Below are 16681 nucleotides of genomic sequence, written 5' to 3'. Positions count from 1 at the left end.
ATAATGCAGGTGTTGTATTACAACGTTATGTACGAGAAGCGCCCTGATACTCGGACAACAAACAGAAAACTACCCGACTTAAATCCTTTAAAATTCATGAGAGCTGAAGGAACAAGATGTTTGTGAAATAAAGAGGGTTGATTCTGAAGCTTTCCTTCAGACTAACTAAAGGAGAGTTAGCTGAGCGCTAACAGGAAGTAAACATCTGAAGGCCACTCACCCTCACAGGTCTGCCCATCGCTGCCGAACTGATAACCATCCTCACACTCGCAGCGGAAGGTCCCGGGCTGGTTATTGCAGATAGCGTGGGAGCCGCAGATCTGAGGATTCTCTCCGCACTCATCGATGTCTGATAAAGAGAAGAGACTCCGAGTGAGAGACCGCCCCTCTGATTTCAGGATCTGTAGAATCAGGGTCTTTTCTTTATCTTAATTAATTTCAGATAACATCTGTCTGGGATACTTCCTTCCTTAAAGAGCCTGGAACCACACAGGACCAGTAACCTGGTCTGGGACTAGAGACACTTTGTTTAAATCTGCTAATTGGACAGATTGCTCAGTTCCCCAGGAAAGAAGGCTTTCAAAGTGCGAGTCCATTCAATGATGGCCGCACAGTCTAAAGCAACTGAGGACTGATGAGGATTTAAAGTTACCACTCGCTCTTCAATAATAAAAATATAAAGGATCCTCAAAGCTCCTCCTGAAGTGACTCAAAATGTTCCTCCAGTCTGTGTTTTTGTGATTCCACAAAGATCTCCTGCCCTGTGAAGACTCTGAGGACTCTGAGGAGTCTGAGAACTCTGAGGACTCTGAGGAGTCTGAGGAGTCTGAGGACTCTGAGGAGTCAGAGGACTCTGAGGACTCTGAGGAGTCTGAGAACTCTGAGGACTCTGAGGACTCTGAGGACTCTGGGGACTCTGAGGACTCTGGCTCTCAGATGGTTCCTCTGTGTCCCCCCTGAGGTTTGAAGGACCTGCGACTTCATGTCCTGGTCCCTTCAGAACTCTCTGAGGACTTTAAATCCTGGGGACATTTCATTGTTGTGTTACTTCTAATGCCATTCTTACCATAACATGTGCGTCCATCCCCGTTGAAGCCGGCAGCACACTGACAGGTGAGCTGCGTCCCGTCTCCGGGTCGACACACAGCGTTTGTGTCACACCCGTGTCTCCCAGTGAAACACGGGTTCTCCTCCGGCTGCCCTCCTGAAGACGAGAATGAAAACATGTGAACAATAAAACTGTTACACAGGATGTCTCCTGTGTCTCCAAGAGGAACTCCAGGAAGGAAGTGAGCCCAGACAAAACAGGAAGACAACCTCAGTGACCTCACCGTTCACGTCCCCGATCTTGTTGCTCATGGCGAACCGGATGAGTTCATTATTGGGGTCGAACATAACAAAGACCTGGTCCACGCTGAGCATCTGAGTGGGCTTGACATCTCTCAAAGCCTCGCCGTGCTGGCAGCTCTGGAAGGTGATGGTCTGACGCCACTGGAATGTCCTGGTGTCAGTGGCACCGTCGGGGAGGCTGACCACGTAGTCCCGCGTGGAGGAGGAGGTGATCACTGCACAGACGAGACGACAGCGTCAACCCCACGTTACAAAACGACCACATCGACCCCACGTTACAAAATGACCACATCGACCCCAGGTTACAAAACGACCACTTCAACCCCACGTTATAAAACGACCACATCAACCCCACGTTAACGACCACTTCAACCCCACGTTAACGACCACTTCAACCCCACGTTACAAAACGACCACATCAACCCCACGTTACAAAACGACCACATCAACCCCACGTTAACGACCACTTCAACCCCATGTTAACGACCACTTCAACCCCACTTTACAAAACGACCACATCAACCCCACGTTAACGACCACTTCAACCACACGTTAACGACCACTTCAACCCCACGTTAACGACCACTTCAACCCCACGTTACAAAACGACCACATCGACCCCACGTTACAAAATGACCACATCGACCCCACGTTACAAAACGACCACTTCAACCCCACGTTATAAAACGACCACATCAACCCCACGTTAACGACCACTTCAACCCCACGTTAACGACCACTTCAACCCCACGTTACAAAACGACCACATCAACCCCACGTTACAAAACGACCACATCAACCCCACGTTAACGACCACTTCAACCCCACGTTAACGACCACTTCAACCCCACTTTACAAAACGACCACATCGACCCCACGTTAACGACCACTTCAACCACACGTTAACGACCACTTCAACCCCACGTTAACGACCACTTCAACCCCACGTTACAAAACGACCACATCAACCCCACGTTACAAAACGACCACATCAACCCCACGTTACAAAACGACCACATCAACCCCACGTTACAAAACGACCACATCAACCGAACGTTACAAAACGACCACATCAACTCCACGTTAACAACCACATCAACTCCACGTTAACAACCACTTCAACCCCACTTTACAAAACGACCACATCGACCCCACGTTAACGACCACTTCAACCCCACGTTAACGACCACTTCGACCCCACGTTACAAAACGACCACTTCGACCCCACGTTACAAAACGACCACATCAACCCCACGTTAACGACCACTTCAACCCCACGTTACAAAACGACCACATCAACCCCACGTTAACGACCACTTCAACCCCACGTTAACGACCACTTCAACCCCACGTTACAAAACGACCACATCAACCCCACTTTACAAAACGACCACATCAACCCCACGTTAACGACCACTTCAACCCCACGTTAACGACCACTTCAACCCCACGTTAACGACCACTTCAACCCCACGTTACAAAACGACCACATCAACCCCACGTTAACGACCACTTCAACCCCACGTTACAAAACGACCACATCAACCACATGTTAACGACCACTTCAACCCCACGTTACAAAACGACCACATCAACCCCACGTTAACGACCACTTCAACCCCACGTTACAAAACGACCACTTCAACCCCACGTTAACGACCACTTCAACCCCACGTTAACGACCACTTCAACCCCACGTTACAAAACGACCACATCAACCCCACGTTAACGACCACTTCAACCCCACGTTAACGACCACTTCAACCCCACGTTAACGACCACTTCAACCCCACGTTAACGACCACTTCAACCCCACGTTAACGACCACTTCAACCCCATGTTACAAAACGACCACATCGCCCCCACGTTAACGACCACTTCAACCCCACGTTAACGACCACTTCAACCCCATGTTACAAAACGACCACATCGCCCCCACGTTAACGACCACTTCAACCCCACGTTAACGACCACTTCAACCCCATGTTACAAAACGACCACATCAACCCCACGTTACAAAACGACCACATCAACCCCACGTTAACGACCACTTCAACCCCACGTTAACGACCACTTCAACCCCACGTTAACGACCACTTCAACCCCACGTTAACGACCACTTCAACCCCATGTTACAAAACGACCACATCGCCCCCACGTTAACGACCACTTCAACCCCACGTTAACGACCACTTCAACCCCATGTTACAAAACGACCACATCGCCCCCACGTTAACGACCACTTCAACCCCACGTTAACGACCACTTCAACCCCATGTTACAAAACGACCACTTCAACCCCACGTTAACAACCACATCAACCCCACGTTAACGACCACTTCAACCACATGTTAACGACCACATCAACCCCACGTTAACGACCACTTCAACCACATGTTAACGACCACTTCAACCCCACGTTAACGACCACTTCAACCCCACGTTAACGACCACTTCAACCCCACGTTAACGACCACTTCAACCCCACGTTACAAAACGACCACTTCAACCCCACGTTACAAAACGACCACATCAACCCCACGTTAACGACCACTTCAACCCCACGTTACAAAACGACCACTTCAACCCCACGTTAACGACCACTTCAACCCCACGTTAACGACCACTTCAACCCCACGTTACAAAACGACCACTTCAACCCCACGTTAACGACCACTTCAACCCCACGTTACAAAACGACCACTTCAACCCCACGTTAACGACCACTTCAACCCCACGTTAACGACCACTTCAACCCCACGTTACAAAACAACCACATCAACCACACGTTAACGACCACTTCAACCCCACGTTAACGACCACTTCAATCCCACGTTACAAAACGACCACATCAACCCCACGTTACAAAACGACCACATCAACCCCACGTTAACGACCACTTCAACCCCATGTTAACGACCACTTCAACCCCACGTTAACGACCACATCAACCCCACGTTAACGACCACATCAACCCCACGTTACAAAACGACCACATCAACCCCACGTTAACGACCACTTCAACCCCACGTTAACGACCACTTCAACCCCACGTTACAAAACGACCACATCAACCCCACGTTAACGACCACATCAACCCCACGTTACAAAACGACCACATCAACCCCACGTTAACGACCACTTCAACCCCACGTTAACGACCACTTCAACCCCACGTTACAAAACGACCACATCAACCCCACGTTACAAAACGACCACATCAACCCCACGTTAACGACCACTTCAACCCCACGTTACAAAACGACCACATCAACCCCACGTTAACGACCACTTCAACCCCACGTTAACGACCACTTCAACCCCACGTTACAAAACGACCACATCAACCCCACGTTACAAAACGACCACATCAACCCCACGTTAACGACCACTTCAACCCCACGTTAACGACCATTTCAACCCCACGTTACAAAACGACCACATCAACCCCACGTTACAAAACGACCACATCAACCACACGTTAACGACCACTTCAACCCCACGTTAACGACCACTTCAACCCCACGTTAACGACCACTTCAACCCCACGTTAACGACCACTTCGACCCCACGTTACAAAACGACCACATCAACCCCACGTTAACGACCACTTCGACCCCACGTTACAAAACGACTGTTAGATTATTAAAACAGGAAACAGAACTGTGTTATTAAAACAGGAAACAGAACTGTGTTAGATTATTAAAACAGGAAACAGAACTGTGTTATTAAAACAGGAAACAGAACTGTGTTAGATTATTAAAACAGGAAACAGAACTGTGTTAGATTATTAAAACAGGAAACAGAACTGTGTTATTAAAACAGGAAACAGAACTGTGTTAGATTATTAAAATAGGAAACAGAACTGTGTTAGATTATTAAAACAGGAAACAGAACTGTGTTAGATTATTAAAACAGGAAACAGAACTGTGTTAGATTATTAAAACAGGAAACAGAACTGTGTTATTAAAACAGGAAACAGAACTGTGTTATTAAAACAGGAAACAGAACTGTGTTATTAAAACAGGAAACAGAACTGTGTTATTAAAACAGGAAACAGAACTGTGTTATTAAAACAGGAAACGAGAGATTTGATATCTGATGAGGAGGTTTGATCAAACAGGAGGAACATCTGGCTCTGCTCTGGCGGTTCTTACGGTTGTTGCTGTACTGGTAGATCTCAGAGTAAGGGTCGATTTTCACAGAGGAGCCACGCGGCACCTCAGGGACCCGACCCTCCACGGTGGTGCTCACCACCAGGTGGTCGTGCTCGTCGATGCCTTTGAACTGCTGCGTGATGGTCAGCTTCTCATTCCCCGGTAGAAAGGTCACCTCAGCCTGCCGTGTGAACTCGCCCCCTACAGAGGACAGAGACGAGGAGGTGAGACCCTGGATGAACTTTGGCTCTCCGCTGAGGTAATGCGAGGGGAATTCAGCTGGACAGAGTGAGTAACACTGCAGCTGCTTGTAGCTGTTTACAGAGATTTATGCTTCTAGAAACTTCACTTTGCTGTTTTCTAATTGAGCATCACAAACACACAGACGCTGCTGGGTGTATCTCAACATTCAGTTGTAGAAACTTTTCCTCACCTATGATACTGAAGCCATTCTTAAAGCCAGGCTGCTCCAGAGCAAACGCCCACCCAATCACACCCCCGAGGGCGGACAAGGGCTGCAGCGAGGGCCCGAGGGTGTGCGGGATGTCGCTGATCGCCACATATGAACGACCATCATTTACCACAACGTACGAGTGCAGATCGTTGCTGTTGAACTCCACTGGAGAGGGAGAGCTTCCCACGTACACTTTCCCGTGCATTTTACCGTTCATCCTCTGCGGCTTTCCTGCAAAAAAACAAACAACAAAAGCAATCCACAGCTGATCCATAGAACTGAGCTCTGTTTCTAAATCATATTAGGAGCAGGCAACAGAAGTGACATTTGAACCAGCTGCAAGATTTATCCAAATCTAAGAGCTACTAAAATGTTGAAGTGAATTATCCCAGCAGTTCATATAAACAGATATATTGTGTTGGACAGCAGCTAGTTAAATTTACAGTTCTGTTCCAGATCATTCAGAGATTTAAAGCTTTATCCACAACGCCGTGTGAAGTCTGAAGTCAGGCACACATTTCATGTGTTTAACTCCTCATTCCTGTCCATATTCCTGAAGCAGTAATCCTAAACATCTTTATCTTATGTCCATGAACATCAAGCTGAAGTGGAACATTACCCTCGGCCACACACTGTATCCCGTTGCCATAGAAACCCGGTCTGCAGTGGCAGCAGTATCCACTGGAGTAATCTTTGCAGTCAGCAAACTGGGAGCATTTATTTCTGTTGTTTGCACAAGTCCCCAGGTTGTAGGAGAACACTGAAAACATGAGAAGAACATCGATAGTCCATTCAGTTCTGTTTGTAATGAAAAATAATAATCACTTCATGACACCTGGAGAGCCGGCTCTGGACCCTTCCCCGTATTTACAGACAGTAAGAAACTTTCTAATAACAGGCAGAAACATCGAGCAGAACAAGACTGATAGATGGACCGCCATCTGCCTCGTCAGGCAGAACAACAAATGCTGATTGAATAACTATAAAGTTCCAGCTTCAGTGAGGAAAGATTTAAATATTTATGACAACGTTCGATAAAACAGGAAGAAACCTCGAGCACGACTACAGTCATGTTGGAACATGAGCTTTTCGGACTCACCGTCTACGTTTATATCGGTGTCGTCTATCACCACCACCTCTGGATTCTCAGGCTGCCGGGGCTGGTACTGAACTGGGTGGACTTGGATCTGCCCTCCGTCGTAACGACCGTATTCTACTTCCTGTCCGTTGGCGTAAACGGGCCTCCTTGTATCAGTGGCCCGCTCGTGGCCCTCAGGGGCCCCCTGTAGTGTGTCCTCAGAGGGAAGGTCAGTGACCTCACCCGGAGCCACGTTAGTAAAATAAGGAGAAGTCCCGATCTCATAGACCCAGACCCCCCGGATGCCGGAGTTAGTCTCCCTGTGGAAGGGGAAAAGAGGGCAACTATGAGGTGGAAGACTTTAGGTTCACAGTTCCTGAAACTTTATCCACACAACAACGTCACAAACATCCAACTCTGCTGTTTGATTGTTACACTTCACTCAACTAGTCGGCTTTGTTAAACAATAAGCAGCGACTTCCAGTGTTCATAAAATTTAAAGTCTAAAAACTGCAGTTCCTCCAGTGTCCACTAGAGTCTGTCTCCTGCAGTGAGTCAGTCCTCATAGAGCTCTATGTTAAAATGTCCAACTTTACAGCTGCAGTTCCTCCAGTGTCCACTAGAGTCTGTCTCCTGCAGTGAGTCAGTCCTCATAGAGCTCCATGTTAAAATGTCTAACTTTACAGCTGCAGTTCCTCCAGTGTCCACTAGAGTCTGTCTCCTGCAGTGAGTCAGTCCCACTGAGACTTTGTCATGTTTTATATACCTTTATATCATACCTTATTTGTCCTTTAATCTTGTTAACACTTTACATTTTGTCAGCATGACTTACTCTGCTAAAGCTCTGACAGACGCCTCCTCATCAGTGGTAGTGCGATAGTACTGCCCCTGACTGGAAAACAGGAAACCCCGGACCAAACCCTTACTGAAGCCAGCATGCATGATGACACCACGATCTGCAGGCGTTGAGACAAACTGTATCCCGTCCCGAGTGTACATCACGATAGCATACGAGAACGTCTCCAGGGTAGCAATCACCAGCTGAAAGGTGTTTCTCTGTGGGATGAAGCATCACACAGCGTAAACCAACACTTCTACCTTAGATGACGTTAAGAACCGCAGGACGCTCACCTTTACAGTCCCATCTCCCCTGCCCTGAGGACCAGGTGTGGCCACATCATACCAGGTGATGACCATGACATTGGTGGGATGGACCTCGGCATCTTCAGGGAAGGCATTGTTGATGGTGTTGGCGGCTCGAGACAGAGCGGCAGGACTGGAGTCTTGACGGAAGAAAACTTTCCCCACTCCGTCGCTCGTGTCCAGGTCTCCCTGCAGAGCTGCGATCATGCCGAACTTTGGAGGCATTTTGCCAAGATATGTCGACTCGCCTGTTGGCTCTGATGTGGCAACAAAACCATTGGTGTTGATCTGAAAGTAAAAAAAGGCTTGGGTTGTCATGGGAACAACAAGAAAGGAGATCATTGAAACCGCTTGAGAGCTTCTTTATAAGAAAGTAGGAGAACGAGTCCCCTTCATTATACATCAGGCTATTACTTTAGCTTGAATACACTTTAGGAAAATGATCTGAACAAAATCAAGAGCATTTCAACCTAACAGAACAACAACACAAAGATGGGTGATATGAATGAGTGCATCTAACGAGGGACATAACGTGAAGCAAACAGTGTCAAAGACGTGTGAACACAAACTGATGCTGGAACTGTTTGGTGAAGAAGAGGCGTCTCGTGAACGTGACGTCTGGGAAAGAAACGTGAATCTTCGTGAAGAAGCAAACATGGCCGACTTACAACGAGCAGGGAGAGACACTGATTTACACGTCGGCGCAAAGTCAACGTTCTTTATTTCACTCTGGTGTTCTTTAAAGTTAGAAATATGAGCTGAGCTTCAGTTAGCATCAGTTAGCTTCAGTTAGCTTTATTTAGCTTAAGTTAGCTTTTATCTTCTGAATTTAACTTTCAATCATGAGTTGATAAAAGTGTTTGTTTTATACCACTGAGGCTAAGTTTCATCTTTCCTGTTAAATCTGGAACATATGAATTGAAAAGTTTCTTTAAGAGTTTGTATTCAACTTTGACCTCAGTAGGTTTTCATACATGTAATCGAGTAAAGCTAGCGTGTCCTTCACCTCCTGTAACCACACATGAAGCAGAGCTCGCTCCTCTCTGACCCACTTTGATGTTTGTTCATACCCTAATGATCCGGGTCAGATGTCGTGGTCTACTGAAGCTCTAATGAAAGATGTTCTTTCACAGATCTGAAGCACTACAAGATGCCCTGAACACATGCAGAGCTCGTAAAGGAGAAAACCTCGGCTCATGTTGAAAACACGCGCTGCACATGGGGCTCCTTCACTTCCTGACCAGGGGGAAACACGAGTGCTATTCCTGGCCCGGGCCACTCGGCTTCCTGTCCTGATCCATGAACCACCCCAGAGAGCCCACGTTAATCTTCATTACTGAAACTTCCTGCCAAGATGGGAGTAAGAGCGAGCTGGGGAAATGATCAGTGACTGTGATAGTGAGGGGGAGATCTCAGTGAACATACCAAGGCTTTATGGAATATGAATCACACTGACAAGGAGACGATTAAACCTCCACATGAAGAGAGGAAATGTTTTTCTTTAAGAATGTCTGCAGCATGTCTGATCCCCAGCTCCTGCAGCCACATGTCCGATGTGACCTTGGGCAAGAAACTTAACCCCAAATTGAAAAACCTCAGCAGTCTCTACCATCAGTGTGTGAATGGATGAGTTAATACTGATGGACTCTTTACTCAGCAGCCTCTACCACCAGTGTATGAATGGATGAGTTAATACTGACGGACTCATTACACAGCGGCCTCTACCATCAGCGTGTGAATGTGTGTGAATGGATGAGTTAATACTGATGGACTCTTTACACAGCGGCCTCTACCATCAGCGTGTGAATGTGTATGAATGGATGAGTTAATACTTATGGACTCTTTACTCAGCAGCCTCTACCACCAGTGTATGAATGGATGAGTTAATACTGATGGACTCTTTACTCAGCAGCCTCTACCACCAGTGTATGAATGGATGAGTTAATACTGACGGACTCTTTACTCAGCGGCCTCTACCATCAGCGTGTGAATGTGTGTGAATGGATGAGTTAATACTGACGGACTCTTTACACAGCGGCCTCTACCATCAGCGTGTGAATGTGTGTGAATGGATGAGTTAATAGTGACGGACTCTTTACACAGCGGCCTCTACCATCAGCGTGTGAATGTGTATGAATGGATGAGTTAATACTGATGGACTCTTTACTCAGCAGCCTCTACCACCAGTGTATGAATGGATGAGTTAATACTGATGGACTCTTTACTCAGCGGCCTCTACCACCAGTGTATGAATGGATGAGTTAATACTGATGGACTCTTTACTCAGCGGCCTCTACCATCAGTGTGTGAATGTGGATGAATGGATGAGTTAATACTGACGGACTCTTTACACAGCGGCCTCTACCATCAGTGTGTGAATGTGTGTGAATGGATGAGTTAATACTGACGGACTCTTTACACAGCGGCCTCTACCATCAGTGTGTGAATGTGTGTGAATGGATGAGTTAATAGTGACGGACTCTTTACACAGCGGCCTCTACCATCAGTGTGTGAATGTGTGTGAATGGATGAGTTAATAGTGACGGACTCTTTACACAGCGTCCTCTACCATCAGCGTGTGAATGTGTGTGAATGGATGAGTTAATACTGACGGACTCTTTACACAGCGGCCTCTACCATCAGCGTGTGAATGTGTATGAATGGATGAGTTAATACTGATGGACTCTTTACTCAGCAGCCTCTACCACTAGTGTATGAATGGATGAGTTAATACTGATGGACTCTTTACTCAGCGGCCTCTACCATCAGCGTGTGAATGTGTGTGAATGGATGAGTTAATACTGACGGACTCTTTACTCAGCGGCCTCTACCATCAGCGTGTGAATGTGTGTGAATGGATGAGTTAATACTGACGGACTCTTTACACAGCGGCCTCTACCATCAGCGTGTGAATATGTATGAATGGATGAGTTAATACTGATGGACTCTTTACTCAGCAGCCTCTACCACCAGTGTATGAATGGATGAGTTAATACTGATGGACTCTTTACTCAGCGGCCTCTACCACCAGTGTATGAATGGATGAGTTAATACTGATGGACTCTTTACTCAGCGGCCTCTACCATCAGCATGTGAATGTGTATTTGGATGAGTTAATACTGACGGACTCTTTACTCAGCAGCCTCTACCATCAGCGTGTGAATGTGTATGAACGGATGAGTTAATACTGACGGACTCTTTACTCAGCGGCCTCTACCATCAGCGTGTGAATGTGTATGAATGGATGAGTTAATACTGATGGACTCTTTACACAGCGGCCTCTACCATCAGCGTGTGAATGTGTGTGAATGGATGAGTTAATACTGAGGGACTCATTACACAGCAGCCTCTACCATCAGCGTGTGAATGTGTGTGAATGGATGCGTTAATACTGACGGACTCTTTACACAGCGGCCTCTACCATCAGCGTGTGAATGTGTGTGAATGGATGCGTTAATACTGACGGACTCTTTACACAGCGGCCTCTACCATCAGCGTGTGAATGTGTATGAATGGATGAGTTAATACTGATGGACTCTTTACACAGCGGCCTCTACCATCAGCGTGTGAATGTGTATGAATGGATGAGTTAATACTTATGGACTCTTTACTCAGCAGCCTCTACCACCAGTGTATGAATGGATGAGTTAATACTGATGGACTCTTTACTCAGCGGCCTCTACCACCAGTGTATGAATGGATGAGTTAATACTGACGGACTCTTTACTCAGCGGCCTCTACCATCAGTGTGTGAATGTGGATGAATGGATGAGTTAATACTGACGGACTCTTTACACAGCGGCCTCTACCATCAGTGTGTGAATGTGTGTGAATGCATGCGTTAATACTGACGGACTCTTTACACAGCGGCCTCTACCATCAGTGTGTGAATGTGTGTGAATGGATGAGTTAATACTGACGGACTCTTTACACAGCGGCCTCTACCATCAGTGTGTGAATGTGTGTGAATGGATGAGTTAATAGTGACGGACTCTTTACACAGCGGCCTCTACCATCAGCGTGTGAATGTGTGTGAATGGATGAGTTAATAGTGACGGACTCTTTACACAGCGTCCTCTACCATCAGCGTGTGAATGTGTGTGAATGGATGAGTTAATACTGACGGACTCTTTACACAGCGGCCTCTACCATCAGCGTGTGAATGTGTATGAATGGATGAGTTAATACTGATGGACTCTTTACTCAGCAGCCTCTACCACTAGTGTATGAATGGATGAGTTAATACTGATGGACTCTTTACTCAGCGGCCTCTACCATCAGCGTGTGAATGTGTGTGAATGGATGAGTTAATACTGACGGACTCTTTACTCAGTGGCCTCTACCATCAGCGTGTGAATGTGTGTGAATGGATGAGTTAATACTGACGGACTCTTTACACAGCGGCCTCTACCATCAGCGTGTGAATATGTATGAATGGATGAGTTAATACTGATGGACTCTTTACTCAGCAGCCTCTACCACCAGTGTATGAATGGATGAGTTAATACTGATGGACTCTTTACTCAGCGGCCTCTACCATCAGTGTGTGAATGTGGATGAATGGATGAGTTAATACTGATGGACTCTTTACACAGCGGCCTCTACCATCAGCGTGTGAATGTGTATGAATGGATGAGTTAATACTTATGGACTCTTTACTCAGCAGCCTCTACCACCAGTGTATGAATGGATGAGTTAATACTGATGGACTCTTTACTCAGCAGCCTCTACCATCAGTGTATGAATGGATGAGTTAATACTGATGGACTCTTTACTCAGCGGCCTCTACCATCAGCGTGTGAATGTGTGTGAATGGATGAGTTAATACTGACGGACTCTTTACTAAGCGGCCTCTACCATCAGCGTGTGAATGTGTGTGAATGGATGAGTTAATACTGACGGACTCTTTACACAGCGGCCTCTACCATCAGCGTGTGAATGTGTGTGAATGGATGCGTTAATACTGATGGACTCTTTACACAGCGGCCTCTACCATCAGCGTGTGAATGTGTATGAATGGATGAGTTAATACTGATGGACTCTTTACTCAGCAGCCTCTACCACCAGTGTATGAATGGATGAGTTAATACTGATGGACTCTTTACTCAGCGGCCTCTACCACCAGTGTATGAATGGATGAGTTAATACTGATGGACTCTTTACTCAGCGGCCTCTACCATCAGTGTGTGAATGTGGATGAATGGATGAGTTAATACTGACGGACTCTTTACACAGCGGCCTCTACCATCAGTGTGTGAATGTGTGTGAATGGATGAGTTAATACTGACGGACTCATTACACAGCGGCCTCTACCATCAGCGTGTGAATGTGTGTGAATGGATGAGTTAATACTGATGGACTCTTTACACAGCGGCCTCTACCATCAGTGTGTGAATGTGTATGAATGGATGAGTTAATACTGATGGACTCTTTACTCAGCAGCCTCTACCACCAGTGTATGAATGGATGAGTTAATACTGATGGACTCTTTACTCAGCGGCCTCTACCACCAGTGTATGAATGGATGAGTTAATACTGATGGACTCTTTACTCAGCGGCCTCTACCATCAGTGTGTGAATGTGGATGAATGGATGAGTTAATACTGACGGACTCTTTACACAGCGGCCTCTACCATCAGTGTGTGAATGTGTGTGAATGGATGAGTTAATACTGACGGACTCTTTACACAGCGGCCTCTACCATCAGTGTGTGAATGTGTGTGAATGGATGAGTTAATAGTGACGGACTCTTTACACAGCGGCCTCTACCATCAGTGTGTGAATGTGTGTGAATGGATGAGTTAATAGTGACGGACTCTTTACACAGCGTCCTCTACCATCAGCGTGTGAATGTGTGTGAATGGATGCGTTAATACTGACGGACTCTTTACACAGCGGCCTCTACCATCAGCGTGTGAATGTGTATGAATGGATGAGTTAATACTGATGGACTCTTTACTCAGCAGCCTCTACCACTAGTGTATGAATGGATGAGTTAATACTGATGGACTCTTTACTCAGCGGCCTCTACCATCAGCGAGTGAATGTGTGTGAATGGATGAGTTAATACTGACGGACTCTTTACTCAGCGGCCTCTACCATCAGCGTGTGAATGTGTGTGAATGGATGAGTTAATACTGACGGACTCTTTACACAGCGGCCTCTACCATCAGCGTGTGAATATGTATGAATGGATGAGTTAATACTGATGGACTCTTTACTCAGCAGCCTCTACCACCAGTGTATGAATGGATGAGTTAATACTGATGGACTCTTTACTCAGCGGCCTCTACCACCAGTGTATGAATGGATGAGTTAATACTGATGGACTCTTTACTCAGCGGCCTCTACCATCAGCATGTGAATGTGTATTTGGATGAGTTAATACTGACGGACTCTTTACTCAGCAGCCTCTACCATCAGCGTGTGAATGTGTATGAACGGATGAGTTAATACTGACGGACTCTTTACTCAGCGGCCTCTACCATCAGCGTGTGAATGTGTATGAATGGATGAGTTAATACTGATGGACTCTTTACACAGCGGCCTCTACCATCAGCGTGTGAATGTGTGTGAATGGATGAGTTAATACTGAGGGACTCATTACACAGCAGCCTCTACCATCAGCGTGTGAATGTGTGTGAATGGATGCGTTAATACTGACGGACTCTTTACACAGCGGCCTCTACCATCAGCGTGTGAATGTGTATGAATGGATGAGTTAATACTGATGGACTCTTTACACAGCGGCCTCTACCATCAGCGTGTGAATATGTATGAATGGATGAGTTAATACTGATGGACTCTTTACTCAGCAGCCTCTACCACCAGTGTATGAATGGATGAGTTAATACTGATGGACTCTTTACTCAGCGGCCTCTACCATCAGCATGTGAATGTGTATTTGGATGAGTTAATACTGACGGACTCTTTACTCAGCAGCCTCTACCATCAGCGTGTGAATGTGTATGAACGGATGAGTTAATACTGGCGGACTCTTTACTCAGCGGCCTCTACCATCAGCGTGTGAATGTGTATGAATGGATGAGTTAATACTGATGGACTCTTTACACAGCAGCCTCTACCATCAGCGTGTGAATGTGTGTGAATGGATGCGTTAATACTGACGGACTCTTTACACAGCGGCCTCTACCATCAGCGTGTGAATGTGTATGAATGGATGAGTTAATACTGATGGACTCTTTACACAGCGGCCTCTACCATCAGCGTGTGAATGTGTATGAATGGATGAGTTAATACTTATGGACTCTTTACTCAGCAGCCTCTACCACCAGTGTATGAATGGATGAGTTAATACTGATGGACTCTTTACTCAGCAGCCTCTACCACCAGTGTATGAATGGATGAGTTAATACTGATGGACTCTTTACTCAGCGGCCTCTACCATCAGCGTGTGAATGTGTGTGAATGGATGAGTTAATACTGACGGACTCTTTACTAAGCGGCCTCTACCATCAGCGTGTGAATGTGTGTGAATGGATGAGTTAATACTGACGGACTCTTTACACAGCGGCCTCTACCATCAACGTGTGAATGTGTGTGAATGGATGCGTTAATACTGATGGACTCTTTACACAGCGGCCTCTACCATCAGCGTGTGAATGTGTATGAATGGATGAGTTAATACTGATGGACTCTTTACTCAGCAGCCTCTACCACCAGTGTATGAATGGATGAGTTAATACTGATGGACTCTTTACTCAGCAGCCTCTACCACCAGTGTATGAATGGATGAGTTAATACTGACGGACTCTTTACTCAGCGGCCTCTACCATCAGCGTGTGAATGTGTGTGAATGGATGAGTTAATACTGACGGACTCTTTACACAGCGGCCTCTACCATCAGCGTGTGAATGTGTGTGAATGGATGAGTTAATAGTGACGGACTCTTTACACAGCGGCCTCTACCATCAGCGTGTGAATGTGTATGAATGGATGAGTTAATACTGATGGACTCTTTACTCAGCAGCCTCTACCACCAGTGTATGAATGGATGAGTTAATACTGATGGACTCTTTACTCAGCGGCCTCTACCACCAGTGTATGAATGGATGAGTTAATACTGATGGACTCTTTACTCAGCGGCCTCTACCATCAGTGTGTGAATGTGGATGAATGGATGAGTTAATACTGACGGACTCTTTACACAGCGGCCTCTACAATCAGTGTGTGAATGTGTGTGAATGGATGAGTTAATACTGACGGACTCTTTACACAGCGGCCTCTACCATCAGTGTGTGAATGTGTGTGAATGGATGAGTTAATAGTGACGGACTCTTTACACAGCGGCCTCTACCATCAGTGTGTGAATGTGTGTGAATGGATGAGTTAATAGTGACGGACTCTTTACACAGCGTCCTCTACCATCAGCGTGTGAATGTGTGTGAATGGATGCGTTAATACTGACGGACTCTTTACACAGCGGCCTCTACCATCAGCGTGTGAATGTGTATGAATGGATGAGTTAATTCTGATGGA

General features: G+C 46.4%; 1 protein-coding gene across 1 annotated transcript in view; it reads right to left on the bottom strand.

Moving 5' to 3' along the window:
- nid1a (nidogen 1a) overlaps nt 1–16681 on the bottom strand; it is a 76444-nt gene that overhangs the window by 37256 nt on the left and 22507 nt on the right. The window contains exons 2-10 of the mRNA XM_061039383.1: nt 8171–8470; nt 7872–8095; nt 7061–7359; nt 6581–6721; nt 5941–6192; nt 5508–5708; nt 1332–1565; nt 1067–1204; nt 221–349 (exon numbers count right to left, since the gene is read on the bottom strand). Coding sequence (XP_060895366.1) covers nt 221–349; nt 1067–1204; nt 1332–1565; nt 5508–5708; nt 5941–6192; nt 6581–6721; nt 7061–7359; nt 7872–8095; nt 8171–8470 — 1918 coding nt within the window. The remainder of the gene's footprint in view (nt 1–220; nt 350–1066; nt 1205–1331; nt 1566–5507; nt 5709–5940; nt 6193–6580; nt 6722–7060; nt 7360–7871; nt 8096–8170; nt 8471–16681) is intronic.

This window comes from Labrus mixtus, chromosome 6 (assembly GCF_963584025.1).
Source record: "Labrus mixtus chromosome 6, fLabMix1.1, whole genome shotgun sequence".
In the NCBI taxonomy this organism is placed as follows: domain Eukaryota; kingdom Metazoa; phylum Chordata; class Actinopteri; order Labriformes; family Labridae; genus Labrus; species Labrus mixtus.
This window is presented reverse-complemented; position numbering and strand designations above follow the sequence as displayed.